The sequence below is a fragment of the Homalodisca vitripennis genome, chromosome X, assembly GCF_021130785.1.
Source record: "Homalodisca vitripennis isolate AUS2020 chromosome X, UT_GWSS_2.1, whole genome shotgun sequence".
NCBI lineage: Eukaryota > Metazoa > Arthropoda > Insecta > Hemiptera > Cicadellidae > Homalodisca > Homalodisca vitripennis.
Window position 1 is genome coordinate 84,387,696 of NC_060215.1, and position 27,540 is coordinate 84,415,235.

The following is a 27,540-nucleotide window of genomic DNA, read 5'->3' on the forward strand; positions in this document are numbered from 1 at the left end:
TAAAAATTTCTATTAAACAAAAATTGTAATTTTGCCATTTTTTTTACAAAAGCGAAAATGTACAAAAATGTACAAGGGTTTGGGTTTTTAATTTTTTTTACCTCCAAATGTGACTATATATTTATATGAAAAACAGTTTTCTATTGTAAATTATACATGCTATTTGAAAACACTAAAAGTAAACAACAACAAAATAAACTGTTATTAAGCTTACAAAAAAAAAATCTTTTTAAAAATGAAAATATTTTGTAACAAAATTCAGAAACAAGCTACAAATTTTCACTTATACTTTATGTTTATGTAATTTTTGAATATACCCTTAGTAAGTATGTTTCTTTGGCTAAAATAAAATATAAGATATGTTCAAATACTTTGAGAAGGAACTGAGTTATGACATTTTTTGTTAACAGTCTCACGTTGAAGAATTTACTCATAAAAAATAATCTGGTTTGCAATGTAAAAAAAATATGAAAAAATTTTTTTAATTTTTTTACTTGTTATATTATATTAGCACATAATGTTTGAAAGAAATACACTCAATAATTATTTAAATTGAGTAAAAAATAAATGTTGTGTGTCAAATATTGTAAAACCTTGCATTGTAAAATATTTGACAATATATAAACAATAGATATTATAGTTCAAAATAACATTGTTTTATAATGTTTTTGTCATTTCATATGCATTTATGCAGTAGAGTATTTGAACCTGAAAAAATAGAGACGTAAATTATGAAAATCGGTAAAAAAATAAGCTCGTGGTGAAATAAAATGGTCAACAATGGCCAACAGGGATGGGTTGGGTTGGTCTTGATGCGACACCGTGATTGATTCATCTCTTTTGTTTTGCACTGCTGGAAACCTACTGAACTAAATTAACCGCTGAAAGATTGTACCAGTAGATCGTTTCTTTCACTTTACACTGTTTTTTTTATTTTCTTTATTGACAATAAATAACTGTGTGAATGTTATTATACTAACCAGCATAAAATATGCTGGTTTACAACTTTAGAATTGTCCCTTTTTAGAATATTCATAGTAAATCAACTATTGATTCTAATGACTTTCTGTTTGCACTAGAAGAAAGAATATTTCATTCCGCGTCTATTGACATATGGCAGCACTGTTTGCAGGCAATACGTAACTTGCTGTGATTGGTTGAAAATGACGTATTTCTTTGACCCGGCCACCCGCGAAATTCAACTCAAATGATGACTTCTTCAGAAGACATTTCACCACGACCGTAATATTGATGTTAGAAAAAAACCGTTTATATAAAAATTGTAGAGTGGAATCTCACAATTTCAATGATACCAAAAACATGGTGATTGTTTAAAGATAAATGATTATTTTTAATGAAAAACTGAACCGACATACGATATGCTGGTTCCGCACAACACACATAAATTACAACCGACATAAAATATGCTGGTTCCACACTTCTAGGGTTAAGCCAGTTTTGATACTGGAAACTGATAACCCGAAACCTGAAATACTGATACTGTACCACAATTTTATTCACATTCTTCATACCTATTTCATTCATTCCCCTTTGTAACCATTTAATTTCCAATTGACACCAATATTAGAACCAATAAAACATTACTGGAATTCTATAATCATTTATCTACATGAGTATTCATTGGTAAATTTTAGGTTTCTATAAAACGAAACGAAATATTTAGTCAGAACCGTTAAGAAATTCAAATACAATGCATATAGAATTATATTTTTCTATTATCAGAGTTGTTTTATGACTACAATTAAATTATGCCATTTTTATTTTAACTAAAGTTATAACAAATTAACTTATCTTAATTTTTAGTCAATCAACCCGAATGTTATTTACATTTTTTGTAAGAGTAAAACACACACCGTATAGAGAATTATGTTGAAGGTGGACAAATTCAGTACCTGCTCAATAGTCTTGTCCAGCCACCCAAGGGCATTGAGCCTCTTGAGGATCATGTGACGTTTCTGTCGCGTCAGCAGCCAGTTCAGAGGCCAAGGATGCACAGACCCATACCTCACCTTTGTCACTTGATTGTACGTGTCTCTGTCCACCCAGGTCAGATAGTTCTGGAACACACAGCAACATGAAGTTCTTCATTTATATAAGAAATATGACAGAACTGATTCTATCAACATTCATTATATAAATAAGAATTCTTTTCTGATTCTCAGTTTAGTTAAAATGCGCACTTTAAGATATAGAAACATTTTAAATACAACTTGTCTTATTCCTAAAATGTTAGTGATGACTGAGCTTTAATTGGTTTCTTGGAAAATTAAATCAATGTGGGATCACATGAAAAATGGGATCCGTCCAATAAATAACTTATTCAACATGGTCAGTACAAACCATGTATAACCAGATTCATAAGATCACATGCAACCTGACAACCAATAACACTCTAGTACTCATTCAACTTTTGAGCTATAATGAGCAATGAAGACATCGCTGCACTTATACTTCTATGATTTTACATAAGGGATGATGCGAATAAAATCAAGTAAAAACTATCTAGTACTATAAAACCTCGATTATTGGAAATAATATAGGCTGAACACAGTTTGAGTAACGAAAACATCCCAAGATAAGATATTGAAGAAATGGTGGCAGTGGCAGTATCAGAGAGGTGTGTAGGGATAGAAGGATGATGACTCATCTACTAATGGTACAGTTATGTCTAGGCATGTGGTTAGTGAAAGCTCAGACGTTTGTAAGGATGAGATTTCTATTATTCTCTTTTCAGCCCGCATGCAAGGCGGTTGAGATGTACTCTATTGACTGTCCTTGTAATAAATAATTTGAGTGCTGTAAATATAATATTGAGGTTGCAGCATGCCCAAATTATTTGTTCTTTCTGTTTAGTGCTTTTACTCATGTAATACAAAGTTGCCACAGAATGCATGGTGATTGTGTTCAGCATTACTTGTGGCAGAGACTTCATCTGATACTGGCTAGAATGTGTCACAAGAGTAGTTGTTTGTCAATGATGAGGGACACTTTAAACCGGAATGGTATTTAAAAAAGATAACAGCCTCTGTGTTATTAACAGCCAGGTAGTGAGCGATTGGGTGATTCTTGCACTGTGTGGCTTGTACCCCACAAAGGTGGCCAAGTATCGTTGCTGACTCTATCTTAAAAGTGCAATATTGACATTGACAATATTGTCTTTTCATTGTGTACAATTATATGGCATAGCATTTGGTCATTATACGAGTATTATTCAGAAAGCAAGAAATGTTTTCACATGATGCCGCCAGGCACGCGCCAATTGCATATATATTAATGTGCTCCTGCTCGGCACCTCAGGCAGTGCCTAGCCGTGACAACAGGAATATCTTTGAGCTGCCGGTTTTCTAATATTCAAATTTGAAATGTGTGCTGCAATTGAAAATCCCACCTGCGATTCATCTTTTGTTGGTAAAAAAGTTAAGACTAATACAAATTCATCGGGGACTGTATGAAATGTATGGGAACAACGTAATAACTAAGTTCTATAAGGAAGTGGTGCATTCAGTTTTAAAATGGCAGAACGCCTAAGCATTGTGACTGACGGTTTGGTCACCAAAGTTGGTGAAAAGATTCTTGAAAACCGCCGTTTCACAATAACTGAGCTTTCTCTATGCTTTCCACAAGTTACATTGGCTTTATTGTTTGAAATTGTTTTACAGAAGGTAGGCTACCATGAATTTTTAGAGATATGGGTGTAAAAAATGCTAACAGATCACCATAAAGAACAATGAATGGGGGCAGCTTTGACTTTTTTAGAGACCTACCACAAGAGGCACAGAAGTTCCCTTAAAAACCAAGGAAATGTCTGCAATCTTTGTCGGCATGGAAGATCCTGGAAACAGTGTCATGAGACAGGTAAGGTGTTCTTCTTATTTCTTTTCTCAAGCATGGTATAACAATAAACTCTGACCAAACATTGCATAACCTTAGGACAGCTGGCCAAAACAAGCGTCAAGGAAAATTGTCATACAAAACCATGCTTTTGTATGACCTCACACGGCAAACCGTACACAAGAACTCTTGAACTCGTTCAACTGGAAAGTTTTCCTCATCCTCGCTGCAGTCCTGATCTTGCTCCAATGGATTTTTCACTTGTTCTCGAAAATAAAGACCTGGCTAGCAACACAGCGTTTTAAAAACGATGAGGAGCTCCAGATACGCAGTGCTGAGTGATTGAGATCAGGCGGCAGAATTATATGACACAGCAATTTCAAAGAATGTCAAATGCTATGATAAGTGCCTAAAATTGTATGGTGATTATGTAGAAAAGTAGTATTTTAGTCACTCTTTCACATGTATATAATAAAATGTTTTTCTTCTACTTCGTTTTTTTTTTATTCCAAAACGTTCCTTACTTTCTGAATACCCCTCTTAGAACGCTATTTTAATAAATTAAGGGTCTCACTTCTCAGTTACGGAAGTGCTAAAAGGAGAACTGCTAATTTTAGTATGATAATACCCAAACTTACCTCAGCATTTGCCAGGACTGTGATGATTAAAGACATGTAAGCTCTCATGTCAGCCTTCTGTACATTGTCCAGACCCCCAGTGAGACTGATTCCCTGCAATCACAGCAATGGCACAATGTTAGTATATTTACTACTTAACGTATTATAACTCTTCTTACGAAAGGAATACAAAATGGTCATTGAGAAAGTAAGTTCTGATCCTGTTAGACATGAAGAAGATGATCTTTTGTAGCTATGTAGCCTGGCTCTTGCAACTTTGGCAGTACCCAGGAAGGTCATTCCATCTTATTTTGCGTTCTTACTGTAGTTGAAAATGGTTGCATCATAACAATTGTATTGTTTATAAATGAAATTTTGCAATCAATTTCTATAGGGGGAAAATTGAAAACAGCAGACATGCATTAAAACATGTATGCAGAGTGAGCCAGTATTTCATGAAAATGGCTCCATATCTTTTAGGAAATTAAAAAATGGATTTGAATAATTCTAGTGTAGTCCTTGCACAACAATGGTAGGTCATATAATACAGTCCACAGATCATATATTGTACACAGATAATGATTACTGAACACTTTTGAGTGAGTGTTATGTAAATATGCTCTGTAAAGCCCTAATTTGGTTGCACCTTTAAACAAGAGACATTTTTTTCTTAACACAAAACAAATTATAGAGGTACATTAAACATATAAAGAATCCAATTGTGTAAGAAATGTTTCATTGTGGTGTGAACCAGAAGATTTAATATTACAGTTACAATGTTATGAAGAATGAAAATGAGTTGAAAAGTGATGCCAGTAAAAAACTTAGCTAACAGATGGTTAGATCCTACAAGGCTAATAAACAAATCAAATCATCAGTATGACAAATTCCCTAATGTAAGAAATGATTACGTAGCAAATTAGCTCAAAGTTCTAACTTTAAGTTGTAATTTATATTCACAATTTTTGTTACATTTAGATCTTACCTTACCAATCCTAAATTATTTTATCAGGAAACAATTTTGGCTTTTAAGGTATCTTTAGGCTGATTTTGATATCTTTCGACTTTAATATTAGCTATTATAATTGAAACTACCAGAGTACTTTTGCCACAGAATTAATAAAATATGTTATAAGACACATAAACATATGAATATACTGAGATCGTGTTTAGAATTAAGCACTTTTCGTATATAAAAAATGTTTTGAATTAAATTTTGTAAGCAACTGATTTATTTCAGTCATTTAAATTGGTTTTTGCGTTAAAGCTATACACTGAGAATAGCACTGTCAACTAGATTATGTTTACATTTTGCTTATAGTTGAAAACCATGTATTTTTAATTGCATGTATTGTAACTCAGTTTTATTGTATGTATCTTGATTTGGTCATTTGGGAATATTGTATTAACTCATACAAGAGTAGTGTAGCCTATTATTGACAATATCATCTGTTTTATAGCTCTACTATTATGTGAAACATTTGTGACAATAAAGATCTATTTTTAAGACCTACCTTTTTAGTGTTCATTTTAAGTTTTAGAATAATACAAATGCAGTAACAATGTAAATATTACCAATACTTATCTTGTAAACAATGATTTATCATATGATTTTGCACATATAATTAACATTATATGGGCGTTTTCATTAATCAAAAACAAAAAAATGTGAATTGTCAAAATATTTCTATGTTCCTCTTTTTATTTGTTCAGGAAGTTATGGTGTTTCTGAAAATCAATAAACTTACAAAAATATAATGTATTGATCTTCAATATTTTATATGAAACTAAGTATTTTAGTTAACAATAAGATAAATAGATAATTTAAATAGTGTTTAAATACTATATGTTACATGAAAATACAACATAAGCTTTTCTTTTGTAAGACCATAAATAGAAATCTTATGAATATTTTATTTTCCGAAAGCACTAAAATGAATGAAAAGGTCCATATGAAAAACCTGGCACCGGTGTCATTTGTAGTAACCAAAGTACTATCAATGGAAAGGTTAAACATGAATTAGAGTTACATTGCCACTTTTCTCATCTGAACTGTTTTCAAGTGGTTTTTTTATTCACATACTATGAAGAGTGGTATGAAAGGTCTCTGATATGACAAAATTGATGAATATTACAAAGAAGGAGCTGTTGGTCCTTACTGAAGATTACTATTTATATTCAAAATAATTCTGGTTTCATTTGAGTACCTCTTTTATTGGTTAATAACATAAAATATGTGTTGGTTATGCAATCTACATGGGAGGTTGGAACCCTTGCTGTTGTCACAAAATATTCAGTCAGACTGGTAGTTTAAAACACTTAAAATAAATAAATTTTAAATTAGTGGAATATCATTGGTTAGTGCAATTTTTCTTCCAGTTCCTACATTCTTATACATGAATTCGAAATCCTGGATAATTTAAATTGTTTATTAATCCCTTAAGCTTTGAATCATTCAAATTCCACTGTATTAGGTTTTAAATATAAATTTGAGGTATGTTAAATGAAATTGCCAGTAGAATTTCAAGTTACAGGAATACCAGTAGAAAGGCTGCCAAATGGCATCCATAAATAACTGCTTTTGTATTGCACAACTGTGATAAATTTGGAAGCATAGATAAAACACTGCATTAAGTTTAGATACCCATTTCTTGCTTTGAAGTAAAAGGAAAGTATACTAGTTACTAAAAATTAACCTTCCAAATATTTCAACATTATAACCGTTGTATGTAAATAATAAGAAAACAGTAATATTGAATGTTTTGTTTACTCCTTCGTTATCCTATATTTGAAGACCAAACTTTTTATTTGTTACTTTATACTCCATACATAATATAGGATGTAATATGTACGTGTATTGTTATAGTTAAAACAATTTATTTTAATTTTCAGTGAAAATATTTGTTAAGTAATACCAAAGTTCAAAACTTAGGCCTAGGAAAATCTTTTATATTTAATGTTTTGTAGATTTTGTGTTCATTACTTTGTTCAAACTTTTCTTATAAAGTTAGTTTTCATAAAGTTTAATAAATTTACTTTAAAACTTCCAGCTTCAACTAAACTTCCAAAATTATCTTATAACATTATAAGACTGAATTTTAACATTTATAGCATATTAGGCTCCAATATAGCTCCAATTATGTTTCTAAAATTCTCATAAAAATGTTGTTATGAAATCAAATTTTTAATTTTAGGCTATTGGCTGCTTAACAACGTAGCTCTAATTATATCTTTACATTTTTTTCTTAAAGTTGCTATACGATTTGAGTTTTAATTGAATTAAAATGCAATTGTATCTCTCACCAGAACAATACAAATTATCAGATTTAATAAACAATATGGAAACCTAATACATATCTCCCGAAAACCTTACAACTTTTAATAATAATTTAATATTTCAAGATTTTTAAAACCCAATAAATTGTAATTTTACCTAAGAGAAGACTTAATGAATTTTATTTTGTATTTGCACACCCCTTTTAACAGTTAAAAGTAATCCATAAACCAAACATGATTAAAAATCTCCTTTAAAAAAAGATATAACTTTAGCACCATATTAAAATATTATTGTATATGGTTACAAACAATGGCTCAACCTAGACGTTCCATAACCCTCATGCAGTGTGGAAATGGCAAAATATGATAACTTTTATATAAGGGCAAAGTTTTTACATTTTTGGAACTAATAAGAAGGTCGGGCAAAAATTGAAAAACTTCACATTTTTACCTAAAATCTGTTAATTCTGATAGGTTATATGTTGTAATCCCTGAGCAAACATTTATATCATGTTTTTCCTGTTTATAAAGCATGTGTTTAGGAATATTGTCATATCAGTGATGTTAATTTACCTGTCTAAATAAAAGTAATTTTCTGAGAATTCACAAATTGTATTGTGAAAAATAGTATACAATATTTAATTTTTGTTTGACTGCCAATAAAATAAATCAATTAAATCTTATTGTAATTTATTTGTATTGATATAAGCTCATTGGTGTAATTGAATCCAGTCAGTGATAGATTTCACTTTCTTGGGACCCTAGGCACAAAATATTTGCGGCCCCTTCTCCCTCAAAAATCTAGTTTACGATTTTTGTGAAAATCTTTTTGCCAAAGGGGGACAAAAAGATTTAATGCCTTAATTCTTATGAAAGATGCTTTTATTGAATTTAAAGTACTTAAAAAAATAAAATACATAATTTTTTGAATAGTCAAAAAAATAAAAAGATTGGTGCTTTAAAGTCATCAGTTAACAATAACACTAACTTTTCTTGCTTTCTTTAGTGAAAGTCCCTGATAACATCCTTTGCCATCATATTACATGTCAGACAGCATATCCGTATTACATTAAAACAAATTTGACTTAATTTTCTAGTTTGCGGTTCCATTCAGCCTGCGGCCCTTGTGTCTGCGCCTAGTGGGCTTATTAGTAAATCCGCCACTGAATCTAGACAGTGGATTATAACCTTTAATATGGATAGGCATGAAACCTACACCATGCCCGGTTAGTTCAGCCATAATTTAAATTGCACTAAAAAAACATTAAAAATCTTATGTTAAACTCATTTACAAAGATATTTATTCAGTTTGTTTTAAAAAAAAACAAGTCTTTAATAGTTAAAAAGAGTTCTTGATTTTTCTTAAACATTTTCATAAATTTGGGCATTTGACAGTCGGCCAGAAAAACAAAGTTTATCATTTATCGATATGACGCTTTTAAAGCAAGAAAACCACTCACCCATTTGACATTTTTCCTAGTGTTATCTTTACAAGTTATTTTAAATATTAAAACTGTTTCAGCAGCTTTTTATCAAAGAGGAGGCAAAATTTCACACATGCATGTTTTTCGCCATCATAAAACACAAGGAGAACAAAACACCAATAGTAAAAATAGTCACTACTGGCAAACAGAATTGCCAATGAACTGTGCTATACGAGAGAGAATTAAGTTCTATGCAATCTCTGCCTCCAGTAGCATTATTCCAGTTTCTTTCGGTTAACCTCTAATATAAATATGTAACTTATTGTGTAATATAAATAAACACTACCAAAACTTTAGTAACTAATTTTTAACTATTTAACCTTTGGTTGAGGTTAATTCAATTAATGATTCCAAGCCCTTTTTAAATCATGATGATTCTGATTAATTATATTACATTAACATTTTGAAGCCACTATGCATGGCTTTGCCAAGGTATCATGTGTTTCATCCATTTAAAGAATAATAAAGTTGGGTGTTACCCAATATTTGTAAACTAATAAAAAGGAATAGGATCTGTACAAATCCCCCCCTCTCATTTTTGTTGAATCAGCCTAAAGATATGAATTAACTGTGACTGATAACTAGCTAAATATTTAATTTATTTTCAGATTAAAGCTTATTCATTATGAACACACAAAAAATATCCACTGCATATATAAAACATCTTTTGCTCCTTGATTATATTAGATTTGAGAAGTGTGACATTTAACATGGGAAGGACATTTTGCCGTAATTTTCTGTATTTGTTAATATTTTTTTTTATTTAACAATATTAGCAGCTTAGGAGCTTGTCTTATGCTTTCTCAAACATTTCTTCACATGACAATGACACTTTTTGCTTGCTTCGTTTTTAAAATAATTAAAATTGTTTTTGTTCCCTGATAATATTTTCTGAGATAAAAATTTAAAATTATAAATACAATCACTCAATTATAATATAATCAAGTTCTTTTTCTTGTTGTTCTGTTATTAGACATATTTAACTTACAGTACAAACCAATTTTTTATCTATGTGCTTAAAAAGGTACATTCGGTGATTAGTTCATATAAAATATCCTGTGTAGTATAAATTTTACATCAATTGTACAGTACCTCTAATATTTTTATAGACAGAGTTTATAAAAATACAGATTATTCAAATTAGTATATTCTGAAAAACACTTATTTTCAAATTAGCTTATCACAGGAAAATAAAAAATTAAGCATGAGCAAATTGCTTTCATGTGGTCTATCATGTCCAGAAAGAAGTGTTGGTCCATCTCTAATGTGTTAAATGAGCATCAAGCTTGATGAATATGAATGTTGAGTGTAGCTTCAGTTAACTTTCCTCTTAGTACATGTTGAAACAATGTAAATTGTTCGTTTTAAGTTTCTTTGTCATCAATTCTTTATGGATCTCTTCAGACGAACATGACTCCAGATTCCTGGAGTCAAGTCTGTGACAGCATCAGATTCCAGACGCTGCACTAAGAGGAAGGTGAACTGGAACTACACTCAACATTTATATTGAATCAACCCTTCCCACCATAGCTATGTTATGTGAAGCTTGCTGAAAGCAATTCAGGTGGAGTGCCCACACACGTGCTGTGCAGAATGAATGTGTCAAACCATTGTGAAATCTCGGGAAGCCATAAGTAACTAAGTAGGAAGAGAATATCAATGTGTTTTTCTTTTAAATTAAATAATTTATTAAAAACAGTTTTAATGCCTATAAAACATATTTTTGCTTCCACTCTAAATCCACTTTTTAAATTTTTCTCACCTTCAATAAAACATGTTGTGGCCATGGTGGATACTTTTGGCAAACCCATTTAAAATAGATTGTTTTTATGCAACTCTCCCAACTTACAACAATCAGTCGCACATTTTTCATAAATTATGTCATTGGTTAAAATAATCTGCTGGTGTTTGAAACGTTCATTTTGAGGTACTAAACAAAGTGTATGATACAAATTTCTATATCAATTAGTAAAGATTAATATCAAGCAAGTTTTCATACATTTAAAAACATGACTAAAGTCAAATTTTTACAAAAATAGACTTGGACCCAAGATGTGGTGTAGGGTGAGGGGTGTGGAGGCTTTCTGCTTTACTCAAGACAACATGGTACAAGTCAAAGGGTGGGCAGACAGTCACACATCTATATATTAAATTATACAAAATTTCATGACTTGAAATACAATTTTTGTGATCCTGACATACTCTATTTACTGTTAAGTTATTTTTGAAGCTTAATGGCCTAATTTTTATCTGAATAAATATAAACCATCTCAATACTTAATCTCATTGGGTTTAAAAGCACAATAACTTATATTTAACTTTCAAACTGGCACTATTAATTTTAAGTTTATTTAATACAATTTTAATTTATTCCTAAATAAAAGACACTAATTGTGCTGTCCCGAAGTACCATGCCAGTTCTATCTAACATTCAGTTATCATTTATCGTGCCCACAGCATTAACATTTCCCATACAAAAATTTAATTTGTTTCTTAAATAACTTTTGCTTACAGATGTGACCCCATCATTTTTTTATCGTCATATGTTACTTTTCTGATATTTTCATTAATAATTTTCCAGAAATAAAAGACAATAAAGTTATGGAACAAAGCTGGATAATGTTTGGTGTAGTAAAAGCAAAAATATAGTGCCACCGGCGTTTTATTTGATGCCATTAATTAAATTTAACATCATCATCTTCACATACAAAATAATGAGGGAGAGCCAAGAGGCTACTGATCTATTTAGCAATTTTTGTATTCTTTCAGGAGTGCTGACTATATACATAGAGGTAACTGACTTTTTTATGCAGGTAAAACCTCATAACCAAGTCTACGCTTATAAAAATTGTAATTAATTTATTATTATTTCAAACATAAATAGTAGGTTTCTATTAGTAGGATTGTGTTTTGTGGTTGTATGAAATGGAATAATACAACTTCTATGTATTATTATATATTCCCAGGATGGTAACAGTTTTTTAACCTTAATCAACTCATTAGATTACCAATTTTTAATCTGTTCTATGTAGTACTAATTGTTGGACATTTTAATCTGATAACATACATACATACATATACATGTTTAGAGACTCACTTTATTTGCAACAAAACTTGTGAGAGGTTCCAACTCAGATATGATGAAGGCACCACATTTTATGAATGGTACTCGCCCTGCAAAATCGTTGCCTATTAATCCACACTCCACACTACAAAGTCCTTAAGAAAATTATAGTAGGTACTCGATAATATTTTTTAGTGAATCAACAGTTTCTATTAAATTAAAATATTTAGTGAATAAGATGAGCGTTCTACAAAGTTTTGGTATGTCAGTTAGTATACATAATACACTATATCGATAGATATTTCTACCAGACATGGTAATTTAAGTGAATTGGCTCAAGTAAGTAATAAATTTTATTAGATTAAAAACATACCCTTTAGACATTTAGACTGAAAACCAATTTAAAGCAAATTTTTGAGATTGTCAAGACAACGAAGGATAAATATAGAGAAAAGGAGCACAGAAGGAGGAGGAGAAGAGAATATCCATGCTTGGACAGAGCAGAAATAAAACAAGCTCAAGATGTTGCTGAAAAGTTTAAGTAGCATTATTACATGCCTCTGTCACTATATCAGACAGTACAATTATGGTGAGGGGGAAGAAGTTAGAGTAGTAGCCTTCAATATAAGATTTATTATATACACTATGATGAATGTCCACTTATGAATGTTTAAAATCCGTGGTGGTATAAATTGACCTTAAGCAAGAGAAACTGTAACGAGTATTCCAAGTGTAATAACTGAATCAGTGATATTAAGGTGAACAAACCAATAATTTACAACCAGCACTAATTGTACAAATGAATGAAATCATGATCAACAACATACTTCATAATTAAAAGACATGTAGGAACTGGATTGTTGATTGACATTCTAAGATGTACAAACCATCTAAAATTGAAATTTCTACTTGATAAACAATTCCTAAAGAAGTTTTAACTCTCAAATCAACTTTCACATGATGTCAATAAAATCATAAAAAATCCAAAATAAACTTTCTGCTTGGAAAGATTTATCAAGTATTTTTTTTCTAAAATAATCACAATTTCTGAGAGTATTCAGGGCACCCCTTTTGTAATTAAACTGATAACTTTAAAATTGTATGTAGTCTATATTTAAAAAATCAAACAAACACTTTTCATCATTTCTTAAAATGAAATAAAGTTTATATTTGACTATTGGGTATGCTCATCCAATTTTGACAAAATTTGGCAAGCTAGAAATTAAGTTGATCCCCACACAGCCACACCCACATTATTCTTTCCATTTTTCATATTTATTGATAATAATGTTTGACTAAAGTATTTTATCTGTTGAAGCTACATATATGTACAGTAGTAATAGCTCCTGATTTTAAACCTCCAAGTGTTCTAAATAATGCCCAAAATGTTGGAAGAATATGAAATGAAATAACTGAAAGAAACAAAATGTGAATTTAAAGCAAACATTAGTTAGACAAATTCAATGAAGATTTGTTCTTACTGTAGAAAACGGAAGGCTTAAAGAACCAACCCTGGATCTGCTGATTGAAAAGTTCTATAACGCCAAATCTAATTTGGTCTATTTGCAAGTTTTACAAAATTCATAAAAAATACATCTATTGCCCAAATATTATTGTCATATTTAAAAGTTTTTAATGTATGAAATGAAGAATAATAATTTGTAGAAAGCATATTTCAAACCTATTACCTCACTGAAGAAATGTTGTAATGACTAAGGCTAAATTTTCTCACAAAACACCCGTACCAGAAAAATGATTGTATATTCATACTAAAATATGAGATATAGTTCAACAAAGTGAAGGCAACTTCATGTGAGTTAATAAATGGATATTTTGAAATTAATAATAAATAAATATTTTACAATGGTTTTACAAAAACAATTGCAACTTCATGTGAGTTAATAAATGGATATTTTGAAATTAATAATAAATAAATATTTTACAATGGTTTTACAAAAACAATTGCAAAATTAAGAAAAAAGGTGGTTTTATGACAATTTTGTCAGTAGGGCTAACAGAGCACCAATAGCCTATGTTTTCATTTAAAAGGGCTACTAATACAGATACATACAAAGTTTAACATGACATTTTGAAAACAATTTGTAACTAACACAAAACATAAACATTGTTTTCTTTTTATGCATTTCTTTTCTTGTTAGTTTGGACTACTCAAGAATTAAACATAAATTTTAGATTTTATTTTGCCATTTAGGTTAGGAAAAAAATTAAAAACAATTGTTTACTTTAAGAATGCTAGATGATGATTTTATAGCAATGAAAGAAAGATAAAATTATTCACCAACAAAAAATAATGGACTTACAGAATATTTCATAATACGTATCATTAATATAACAGTTTTATTGAAATATTTTTAATAACTAGTTATGGACGTTGTTATGTAACTAGTTTTTTTATAAATAGTACTCCATATATGTTATTTTGAAAGGAATGATTGCAACTAAAAAGGAAGAAATATATGATAAAAATGATTGTTTATTTTTCTTAGTTTCCAAAAACAACAAGTCAGAAAGGAAAAATTAGACTCTAATTAATTTTGGAATAAAAAATTTAATTGAGTAGGCTACTTATTTGTTGTTAGAATATCACTGAATTGTTTTCAGAAAAAAATAAACTACTAGATAATAAATCTTTCAAAACAAATTTGCAGAGAAATCTGTTATTTGCAATTGGGCTTATCTATGCGTGAAGATATTATAAAATGGAAAAAAGGGACAAGCAGGAAGACAGATAAATTATCAGTATTGGTACAGGAATCATAATATAGCAGGATTTCAACATATTTCCCTCTAAATTAGTTTTAATTCAATAGCGCATTAGACTTCTTGACAAACAATGATTCCAAATCCACTTATGCTAGCAAACTAAGATTGATATACCATACGGTATATCAAATTGTTTTGAAAAATAAATAAAATGTGAAAAATACCTGATGGAGACATATTTTCTGCATTCTTTTTATAAACAACTTCATACTTTAAGTTACACATTCTTAAAAATGCTTGCACTGACAGACAACTAGCATTATCAGGCAGTAAAATCTGTTCAGTTTCAAATGGTTGAAACAATTTTACATCCTCAGGCCAGGGTTCATTAGCTGAAACAAAATAAAAGCATTACAAATGTATGCAGTGCAACAGGTATGTTACACTGTATGTAAGAAAAATTGAGCATTTTGTATTGTTTTTTGATGATGAACACAATTTGAATAGCCGGATTTGTTGAGTTGGAGCTGTAAACCTTGGTTTTTTTTTATCTTCCAGGAAAATATGTTGCAAAATAAGGTAGATTGTGAAACAAATAAAATTGTCACCTTTAATAATAAGCTAAATTTCTTATTAAACAAGAGATTATCAGTAAAATACATTAATTTAACTACTGTAGACAGCTTTTTATAAGGAAACATCCTGTTATTGATAAGTACAAGTTCATGAGGAGAGGAGGGTAAACTACAAAGATAAATCTCTATATTACGCAGACTACATGCAACATTAACCAGGAAATATTAGAAACAGAATTACTACAACATATTTAACACAAGTGTGTAGAATGACAAAGTAATTACTCCTTTCTCCTAAAGCTGAGCAACCCTAACCCCTCTCATAATCCACTGAGACTTCATTCTTAGATTTTCATTCTGAAGAAGGAGAACATGATTAGCACAGTGTGTCATATGAAGACAACATACTGATGTTCTGGATGCATTTGTGTGATGCACAGGCACTGTTTCCATAATTCAGGACTTAGTTATAAGCACTTAGTGCCATCAATAAGTACCTGAAATCTCAATGGCGTGAGTTTTGGTATAACAACAGAATTATATATGTGGGTTTTTAATACAACATCAAAATACTGAGTTAATATTAATTGAAAATTACAGAAGAAATGGTATAATTTGGAGACTTATCAGAGTTCAAAACAATTAACATAAACCATTACATTCGATAACATGGGGAATAGACAACTGATAATTTTTTTATTTGTGTATGATGTCAGTGAGCAAATGTTATCAATTTTAAAATAAAAATATGGTCAAATAAAGAGAGACACAGTGAAGACACTACTGGATGTACAACATTAATAGTTCCCCAGTTTGTAAGTTCTTAAAACAAATAAAATATCAATTGTAAAAGCCATTCCTGGAGTTTCTTTTTGGAAAATATTTGTCCACTGATATCTTTTATATGATCTGGAAGAATGTTGAAAGGTTTGGGTCCTGTATAGCTTAGCTTCCTCTCATTCAGTGTAAGGCAATGTGTTGTTCGAGCATAGTTCATGATGTCCTTCGTATTGTAGGAGTGTCTGTCTCCCAATCTTGTATGTTCTGTAAGACACCATAGCAGATCACCTCAGACACAAACAAGGATACCACAGTCAATATTTTTATATCATGAAAGACTTTACAAACAGAGCTGTGTCATCAAAACACATCATGACGCTCTTGTATGTATTTTGGGAGGTAAATTTTTGACAAAATGTAGAGTACCAATCCACTGACATCCTTGGGGCGCACACCTCTAGGTGTTGGAAATGGGAGTGATCTTGTTTTATATACGACATTGTTTAAGGGTGCGTGTGTGTTATCTCTACCATTTGTCACATCCATTTTCCAGTGATACCTCTTATTCCTATGTTGTCCATCTTTTCTAGCAGAATGTCAAGTCCAAGCATTGAAATGCCTTACTAAGATATAAAAAGAATAGTAGTTCCTCCCTTTAATTCATCCAATACAAGATCAGAAAGTCTGGTATGTACGACTGATTTTTGTAAAATATTTAAGACAGGAACATAGTCAATTTCTTGCATGTTTGCTTGTGCTCATTGTTTGGTCAGCAGCTATGAGAGTTTTCTGAGCAACTGAAAGAAAATGTTGTTTGAAGTACTTTACTATTACAGAAGGGTCCTTGATCAGTTAATTGTCAATTATAAACTGGGGATGGTCAAGATCATTTGTTGTTTTGCACCTTTCATAAGATAATAGCATCCTAAAGGGTGCTTTGTTTATTTTAACAATTTTGTATATAGTTTTATGTGACTTCTTTCCTCAGTTTTAAATCTTAATGTTTTTTTCTTGCAGCAGTCTCTGCTTTATTTTCTTCTGAATATTTAAGCAGTTCTCTTTCCAGAGTCATTGGATTCCTGTTAACGTGTTCAGGATGGAAGTTTCACATTCTGAGGTTGTAGGTTGATCTTGCAGATTTGTGCTTTATGATCAGATAGGCTTTATTCATCAAAATGGTTGTCAACTCGATTTTTATGTCTTTATCATTTAAGTTTGAGCATGCCATGTCAATAGAAGTTGCTGAGGCTGAGGTGACTCTAGTTGGGGGCATCTCTAATCCTTCAATGTTTTAGCTGATCAGCATATTTTATAATTTGTTTCTGTTCAGGTTTTGTGTCAGCGTGTCTATACCGATACCTTCCCTGGTAATAGTAGGGCATTTCTATGTAGGTATTTGGTCAAGAGTGTTTGAGAAGATGTTTAGAGCTGCTTCAAGATTTCCACTTGAGGGTCTAAAAACACCAAGAAAATTTACAGTTTTCTTCCTTAGTCTACTATTGGCTGTATATTGTTTACAAGTTATTCAGACTTTACTGTCTAAAATTTTCATGCGGTTTCCAAGTAAATAGTGGGCATGGTCACTCCTCCTTTCCTTGAGACCTTTCTAGAGAACCCTCTTATTAAACTGTATCCTTTTAGTTTGGTATACAGAAATTTGTAATGTTTTAGACCGTGTTCTGTTAAGGCTACAATGTCAGGTTTTGAGGTGCGACATAAGTGGTAAAATAAGTTAGTCTTGTTCATTAAAAAGTTAATATTTTTTTGATGAAGGATTTTCAGTATCTTGAGAGAGTTTGTTTTCAGTTAGTTACAGCTGGAAGTTTGTGAACATTCTTGTTTTTGTGAATAGTTTCTTTACTTGATAGTGTTTCAGTTTGGGGTTTTCCTTGTAGTGCCTATAAAAATTGTGTTTTTTTTACTAAGAGATGTCAAGATGTAATTTACAGCCGTATGTTGTTTGTAAAGTTTTATATTTTTGTTAAAAAAAAAACTCATTTACAGTTTGATCTTCTGCTAAGGTTTTTGAATTAAGGGGTGGTTTTGAGCTGGAAATAGATGGAGTTTTAAATCAATTAACTGGTCTGTTATTCTTACATACAGGATTGGAGTGTTGAACATCTACCTGTATTACTATGGTGTTAAATTTTTCAACATCCCTTAGGGAAGAGGCATCCATACAAGTAGCTTTTGAGGTTTTTTCTGAGAATCTAATTGTAGTTAGTTGAAATGGGTTCAATCATCAGTCCAGTTACCACGTATCTGGATTCCGTAACAGTGAAGTTCAACAGTTGACGTTTGACTCACTTTTCAGTGGACTCACTAATTCTTTATGTCTAGTACGCGGCCATGATTTTAGATTCTTTCTAACAATTTCACACAATGCAAAATTAACAAAGTAATGAAATTATCTTAATTACTTCTGTAAAATCGATAAATAATGAAAATTAAACACATATTAAATACAATTATATTAAATGTACCATAAAACTAAACTACTTTTTATAAAGTATTGCTTCTACTTATTGTCTCTTTGAGCTGAAATACAAAATAACAGATAATATTTAGTCTATATTTCGATAACCTAGTGCATATTTATGGATATTAAATGAGTTGTTCATACATAGTTTCGATCAAACATTATTTCTTTTATTTACAAGTCATGTAGTATAATAAATTATGTGTATTCTCAAACTGTATAAAATTTGGTATATAATGGACCTATATTATTTATTTAGGCTATATAATATATCATGATCTGATTTACGAACATCAACTCAGTTTTTTTGTGAAATCGTTATATTAACTAATGAAAATGCAGTAAAAAAACTTAACTAAAGACTTTAATGTTGAAATGGAAGTCATGGAAGTAATTTAAAACCTGGATTCAATTAAGTAAAATATGCAACAGTCTAGCCCAAATACACTCAGTACCTAAACAATGCTTGAAACAATACTTTATAAATTCGTATATACTCAGATTAGGTTATTCCAGAGTATTGTACCTATATCATGTTTCCCTGTTTTATATTAATGTTTAAATGGACTAAACTACTGTTGAGATAATAAAACTTCACATAATGCAGATACCCTAAAATCAGGAACAATGAGTGCACAGGTGTTGTACTTTATGAGTAATATAATGTGTAATTAGTATTTTATATTCCTGATTTGTGGATGTCCAAATGATCTGCTAAATTAATATTTTGGGGGTGTTTCCCATTCACTTGAACCTTCCAATTCATGTTTCCCTGTTTTATATTAATGTTTAAATGGACTAAACTACTGTTGAGATAATAAAACTTCACATAATGCAGATAACCTAAAATCAGGAACACTGAGTGCACATGCGTTGTACTTTATGAGTAATATAATGTGTAATTAGTATTTTATATTCCTGATTTGTGGATGTCCAAATGATCTGCTAAATTAATATTTTGGGGGTGTTTCCCATTCACTTGAACACCAATTCAGGAACAGTGAATGTGCACATTATATTAAGCATAGCATAGGACATATGTGGACTCACTGTTCCCTAAGCTTTTTCCTAACTCTCAAAAAGGTGAAAGCATAAAGTTTCCAGATCACATGGACACCTGAATTGAGAAATAGAGAATACATTCATTACAATAGGCATAGCCTAACATCAGTGATTGGTGAGTGTTCACATTAAATGCTAACTACATATATTTGAACTGTATTCCAAAGTGTTTCCTTAACTACACAAGTGTTCTAATGCCCAAGAGTTTTTGGCTAGTAGCTAAAACTGGTCAAATATTTCACCCCAAATCCATGACTTCACTTAACCTTACAACTGGCCGTATAGTAACTGCTGTCCCAACAAGCCCATCTACCTTGTAATAGGTATCTACCCGAATAGCATTATGTGTCTGTTGGTTATAAAGTTAAAACATAGGCTTAGGCCAACTATTTAATGTGTTGTTTGTAATTTTATCGTGAAGTTTTGTTAAATACTATTACGTTTCCATAAGCTGGCATTATTCATAACCAAGACATGAAAGATTGAGAAAATTAATTTCACGTCAAAAAGTAATAATAGATTATTTACTACCGCTAATTCCTTTTTAAAAATTTGATAATTTATTTAACTAACACTCTTAATCATTAAAGTTACACGCTCAGTTTCGAAAAATTAATACAAAACTAAATCACACAAGCCATGTTAATATATTAAAAATATATGTACGTATATATGTGTATGTAGGTATATATACACATACATATATTTATTAAAAAGCTTAGCTATAACTTATGTGTGGAAATAGCTGTAAAATGTCTTATCACTACAGCAATTTTGAACTACCACTTTGAAGGTTAGGACTACAATTTCACCTTTTAGATACTAAACAGGAGAGGTAATTGATTGTAAACTTACCACCAACTTCACACTCAACAGAATTTGTAACCAAAATTACAGGCATTTTTTAAAAACAATTTAAGATCTTAAAACAGTAATACCGTACTCCACGACTCAACCCTCTAATCTAAGCAAACACTATCATTTCGTGTTGTGAACAAAATGCATAATTCTCAATTTATTGAGTTAAAGTTACGATTACTTTAATATATACTTGTATTAAGAGTCATTAACTGATGTAACGTAAAATATAAGTCTTCTGATGAAAATTTTGGATTTCTTCCATTCAACATATTTCTCTTTCATTCATGTTTTTCTAACTCTGTACTTTTACCCAAAGCAAGAACTATAGGCTACAAGAAATACTGTCCTGCTAAGAAAAAACGCGTATATGCAAAATTTTCATATTTCGAGTTATATGCAATGGCTAATTTTAACCCGCGCTTTCCAATGGTAAGGTCAAACATGCCGTAATGGTTTCAAAGATAATTACAGAATAAAATAACGTATGCAGGATCTACTAGTGCCGCAAAACTGCCGTTCTGGTACTGCTTTAGTGGAAGAATAATTAAGTTATAGGTAAATGTGTTCCAGAGACAAGAATCTGATTGATTCTTTATAGATTGTCAATAGGAAACCACCATCAAGTGCTAAACTTCGCCTTGAGGGAGAGTCTTTAGAGGACTTTTTCGAGAGAAATTTAGAGGAATACCTAAATACAAATAGAAAATCTCTATCACATCATGACGCAGCGAGTATGACCAGTCAGGCTCCTACTAAAACCAGTCAAGAAGTGGAGGATTCTAAACACCCTAAGAATGCAGTGGCAACTCCGGAAAACAACCAGAGTTTTTTAGATGTCAACAGCAAAATAAAAAGCAAGTGGAAAAGGGCCAAACAGGGGAGACAGTTTGTAAACTCAAGGAGAAAGAGTCTAAGAGCATAAGAATTTTTCACCAAAACGTGGATAGAATTGGCAATAAGATTGAGAGACTGAACCATCTACTTCACTCCATGCGCCCGGACATTCTTGTTTTCACCGAGCATGGACAGAGCGCAGAAAAAATCACCAATGCTAGGCTTAATAACTATAGCCTAATCTCAGCGTATTCTAGAGACAGCGTTTCAAAAGGAGGAGTTGCTATTTACAGGCATGACGATCTCAAGAACGAGGTGTCTACGTTAAACGTCGAGCATATGAGCATTTCTCAGATTTTCGAGGTCTCTGCCATCTCTATTAAAATCAATAAGAAGAGGAATTTGTATGTGGTAGGAGTTTATCGTCCTCCCAACAAAGATGAAGCATCTCTTTCAACCGCCCTGCAGACCTTATCAAACACCCTGGATTTATGGCATGCTCATAACCAGACTATCGTTATCATGGGAGATTATAATGTTGATCAGCTCATACCAACAAGAGCAGGAACAATGCTTAACGAACTTCTGGCAACATTCAACATACAGAGAATGACTTTACCACCTACAAGAGTGTTTAAGGACTCGTCCTCGTCGATCGACATGGTTTGCTCCTCTCCGGATAGTTTGGAAATTGCAGAAATTAATATTATAAATTCTGGCCTATCGGATCATACCGGTCAAATGTGTAGCTTAGATTGTGCAACTGTAAGAAGAGTAGCTACCACAACTACCCGTCGGCACCTCAATACTGACAATTTGCAATGCTTGAAGAATTACTTAGGAGGACAAAGTTGGGATGAGGTTTTCGAAGCTGAAAATGTCGAAGATGCTTACAACCACTTTTCGGCCATCCTCTCCACCGCTCTTGACGTAACTTGTCCCTTGAAGAAATCTCGCTCTAAGCCGTCGTTGTCCATAAAACATATATATGACGCTGATGCCAAGATCCTTAAAGATCAATTCCTTGCCGCTCAAAATAAGTACATGACTAGCGGGAAAGAAGAAGACAAACAGATTGCAAGTCAACTTAAAAAAAAAAAACTATGACATGAAACTGAAATCACTCAGACGCGAGGCAAGTTCTAACTTCATATCCCACGCTAACAACAAGAACAAAGCAATTTGGAGGGTGATCAACAGCGAGAGGCAGCCCAAAGTGACAGCGGGATCTGATGCTTCACACCTGGTCGTGTCCGGGCAGCCGGTGAATGATCCTGTTGAACAAGCAAACTACTTCAACGTATTCTTTGCGTCGGTAGCTGACGAAACCCTGAAGAACATACAATCTAAGAAACCACTCACAATCTCAGACAATTGCATACCCTTTCCTCTGGAAGAATTCGAACCAACCACGAAGAAAGAACTACTGAAAATCATAAGTTCAATGAAAAATAAAACCTCCTCTGGATTGGACGAATTTTCGTTGGTTATGGTCAAGTGCTGCCTACAGGAGCTTTCAATGCCTTTGATTGATATCATTAACAAAGGTTTCCGTCAGGGTCTCTTCCCCAGTAAATTAAAACATTCTAAAGTTATCCCGCTTCATAAAAAGGGGAGCAAACATGACGTTAGCAACTTTAGACCCATATCCTTGGTGTCAACCTTTTCTAAGATTATAGAGAAGGTTGTCCTCAACAGAATATTTGAGCACTTACAAAGGAACAACATCGAATTGAAGGAGCAACACGGCTTTCAACAAAGAAAATCCACCCAAACTGCTCTAGTGAACTTTGTGGAACACGTGATCGATCGGCTTGAGGAGGGAGAGAACGTCATTAGCCTTTTCCTGGACCTGAGTAAGGCGTTCGACTGCCTTAGCCATGACACGATCCTAGCAAAGCTCAGGTCTCTTGGATTCCAGAAATCTACCTGGTCTTGGTTTAACAGCTTCCTCAGGGATCGAGATCAGTTAGTAGAGCTCAAATTCAACATCAAGAACACAACCACCTCTTTTATATCTCGCCAACTTCCAGTCTCAAGGGGTGTGCCCCAGGGGTCGGTTTTGGGGCCCGTGATCTTCGTCCTGTATACTTTTGACTTGCCAGCCTATACCTCCCAGTACTGTAGAGCTATATTGTACGCTGATGACACGGTCCTCCTATCCTCAAACCGTTGTGTGCAAGAACTGGAGGTGCAGTCATACATTGCCCTTAATATGGCTGTTGAATATTGTACCTCGCATGATCTCGTATTTAACGAAACAAAGACCAATCAGGTAATCATAGGAAGAAACCAAGAAGAAATCTCTCCCCTCCCCAACCTACAACTCATGGAGTCTACAAAGCACCTTGGCATCATTATAGATAACAATGTGTCATGGGTTGATCATCTGGACAATTTGTGCAAAAAATTAAGCAGCGCTCTGTTTGCCTTGAGACGAGTAATGTCAATCAGCACCATGGAAGCAGCCAAAATGACCTATTTCTCATTGTTTGAGAGCAACCTGAGATGGAATTGTGCTTTGGGGAGCGGCTTCACATCACAACCTTCAACGGGTGCTGATACTCCAGAAAAAAGCCGTGAGAATGCTTGCCGGTTTGGAGTGGAGGGAGAGCTGCAGAGAACCTCAAGAATCTCCAAATCCTCACGGTGATCAACATCTACATACTGGAAGTCATCACTGCAGCCTGCCGCTCCAGCATTCCTTGCCGCAACGAGATGGTGCACAGCTACAACACCAGACATGCTCGGGATTTTAATCTCTCAACGCACAACACCTCAAGATTTGAGAAAAAACCTTCCTACGCTGGTGCCAGACTCTACAACCGGCTGCCTGAACAAATCAAGAGCTCCAGCCCTCACATACTGAAGTCCCGACTCAGAGACTGGTTACAGCAAAGACCATTTTATAGTGTTGCCGAGTTTTTATCCTGGTCAGGTACATGACCTGAACAAGGCAGAGACTGTTCTCTTTGACAGTGTGTAATTTATCATTGACGCTATTTCATTCTTGAAGTCTGTAAATAAAGTCTCTCTCTCTCTCTCTCTCTCTCTCTCTCTCTCTCTCTCTCTCTCTCTCTCTCTCTCTCTCTCTCTCTCTCTCTCTCTCTCTCTCTCTCTCTCTCTCTCTCACTCTCTCTCTCTCTCTCTCTCTCTCTCTCTCCTCTCTCTCTCTCTCTCTCTCTCTCTCTCTCTCTCTCTCTCCTCTCTCTCTCTCTCTCTCTCTCTCTCTCTCTCTCTCTCTCTCTCTCTCTCTCTCTCTCTCTCTCTCTCTCTCTCTCTCTCTCTCTCTCTCTCTCTCTCTCTCTCTCTCTCTCTCTCTCTCTCTCTCTCTCTCTCTCTCTCTCTCTCTCTCTCTCTCTCTCTCTCTCTCTCTCTCTCTCTACTCTCTCTCTATCTCTCTCTCTATCTCTCTCTCTATCTCTCTATCTCTCTATCTCTCTAACCCTCTATCCCTCTATCCCTCTATCTCTCTATCTCTCTATCCCTCTATCTCTCTATCTCTCTCTCTCTCTCTCTCGCTCTCTCTCTCTCTCTCTCTCTCTCTCTCTCTCTCTTTACTATTACCTTTACTACTCTAAACTTTATTATTTTTTTTTCGAAGAGAGCTCTGATTTTTAGTTTGATACATGTTATTAATATTTTTATTTCTTGCCAAAGAAACTTTAAATTTACTAAACGGTTTGTCAATTCTTTGTGGAAAATAGATGAAAATTTTGAAACGTCGAACTTATTAATTTGCCAGTTTAAAATAAATCCATTGTTTTTATTTAGAACTGTGATTTTTATTTTAGACAAACCAGATAATATTTAATAGTTAACCAATTTAGTAATAAATTGTACTAAATATTCACTAGGAGCTTACTAATCAAATAATATTTTATATCGCCTTGGATGTCTCATTGATAATTTAAATATTAATACTCTGGAATATTATTATCTACAATCCAAGTCGTTATACATACCTGATTTTACAATGCAGAATCTGATCTCAACGGGCTCCACACGTGATTTATTTACAATCACTGATACCACCCTTTCAGATATAACTGAAACCAATTAAGCATAATGATACGAACATAAACATTTTCAAGCTTATTTATTAGGAGCTGATCACATAGAACGCTCTGCCCAAATCACAAAACAATCCTAATGCATGTTGATTAGATTATAAAGAAGAAAATATACGAAATATTCATAAATGACTGAACCTATGCTTGCAGCATTAGTTATTCCTAGTCTAAAACCAAACTGGCTGGAGGGAATTAAATTGTAGGTATTCTAAGATATATTCGCAAATCCTTATAAAGCCTTTGTTTTGGTAGGATTGGTATTAGTGATATGGGTCTATAATAGCTTAAATTAGACTTCTGATGAATCTTGGAGGTTAAGTCTTAGAGATTATCATATCTGTAGAATATATACCATGCAATATCGAGTCATTAAACAAGTTTGTTAGAAGTGAAGTATAGTAGAAAAAACCTTTTATAAAGGCTGATGATAACCCAGAAACTATCTTTAGACTGCTATTTTTTATAGCTCCAATTAAATCAGCTGTTTCCTCTAGTGATATGTTAAAGAAAAAAACAGCGTTCTTCTTCTTCTTCAAACGTGACGAGTATCTGTAAAGAGAAATTACAGTATTGTTTGCAATGTCAGCATCGAAAAACAGGTCGTCAGACAGCGTGTTGTAAAGTTAACCTCTCTCTTACCATTTTAACCAACTTATTCTCCATTTACTTGTTGTTTCATGTTGGTGTCGGTGATAATTAGTTAATTTTTGTTCATTGTTGCTCAAATGTAATTTTATGTTGGGTAAGTGGTCGTTATATTTATTTATTTATTTGTTATCTGTGTCAGTGTTTAAGTTATTTCAGACTATCATGCTCGATCCAAAGAAACTAAGTAAGGTTAGTAGGGTGGACCCGTCATAACGGGTCCAGCCACCATGGCCACGCCAGAGAATGCTCTAGAAACCGAAAAAGCGGTTTTGAGTATTATGGAGACAGAATTTCCTCTAAACGAGCAACACCATAATGAGAAATTAGAATTAAATGCTAGCCATAAGAGAAAGTTTACTGAAACAGAAAGTCAGAATCAAGGAGTAAAAAATGATCAAATGAATCCCGCCAAGTTACAAAAAAAAAAAACATTCATGCAAAGATGGTATAATGCAAACTCAGCTGGGCCATATGAGGTTGTGGTAAGTTCTGTAAATAAAACAAGGGTTAATCCTTTTGCTGTTGGTAAACTCCTCTGTAAGTATGAAGGTAAGATAGACCATATTATTAGAAAGGGCAAGAATGTCTCCATCTTTTGTAAAAACCACGAGGCAGCAAACTCTCTCGTAAGTGAGAATCCTTCTAACCTTATTAACTACCATGTGTTTATCCCTAGTTATAGGGTACAGGTAACCGGAGTAGTTTTTGTTGAACCAGATGTACTCCCAAATGAGCTAGTAACGCGGGCCCTAAGCCCAATCCCTATATTAGAGGCTTACCGTATCACTAAAAAGGGGAAGGATAGAGTGTATAACAGTCACTTTATGAAAGTAATATTTGAAGGTACTGAGCTTCCAAATAAAATCAAACTAGATTATGTAATGATGTCTGTTGAAAAATACACACAACCTGTAAGACAGTGTTACAGATGTTATTCATTTAATCATGTTGCAAGCGCACCATGTAAGAACACCAACCTATGTGGCAACTGTGGTGAACCCGCCCATGGTGAATCTAATGGTGAGCACTGCCAGAAAGCTGCCAAATGTGTCAATTGTAAAGGGGAACACCCCAGCTTTTCTAAGTCATGTCCAGAGTTTAAGAAACAATTAGCTATTAGGATCAGAATGTCAGAATATAATGTAGATTTCTTCATTGCCTCTCAAGCAATTAATACAAAGAGCCACACACCAGGCACACAAGTTAAACCT

General features: G+C 32.8%; 1 protein-coding gene across 1 annotated transcript in view; it reads right to left on the reverse strand.

The window, feature by feature from the left end:
- Positions 1-21,089, reverse strand: part of LOC124369287 (metaxin-2-like) — a 31,025-nt gene extending 9,936 nt beyond the window's left edge. The window contains exons 1-5 of the mRNA XM_046827209.1: positions 20,769-21,089; positions 15,242-15,409; positions 12,327-12,403; positions 4,491-4,583; positions 1,914-2,078 (exon numbers count right to left, since the gene is read on the reverse strand). Coding sequence (XP_046683165.1) covers positions 1,914-2,078; positions 4,491-4,583; positions 12,327-12,403; positions 15,242-15,409; positions 20,769-20,814 — 549 coding nt within the window. The 5' untranslated portion in view covers positions 20,815-21,089. The remainder of the gene's footprint in view (positions 1-1,913; positions 2,079-4,490; positions 4,584-12,326; positions 12,404-15,241; positions 15,410-20,768) is intronic.
- Positions 21,090-27,540: the final 6,451 nt, after the last annotated feature.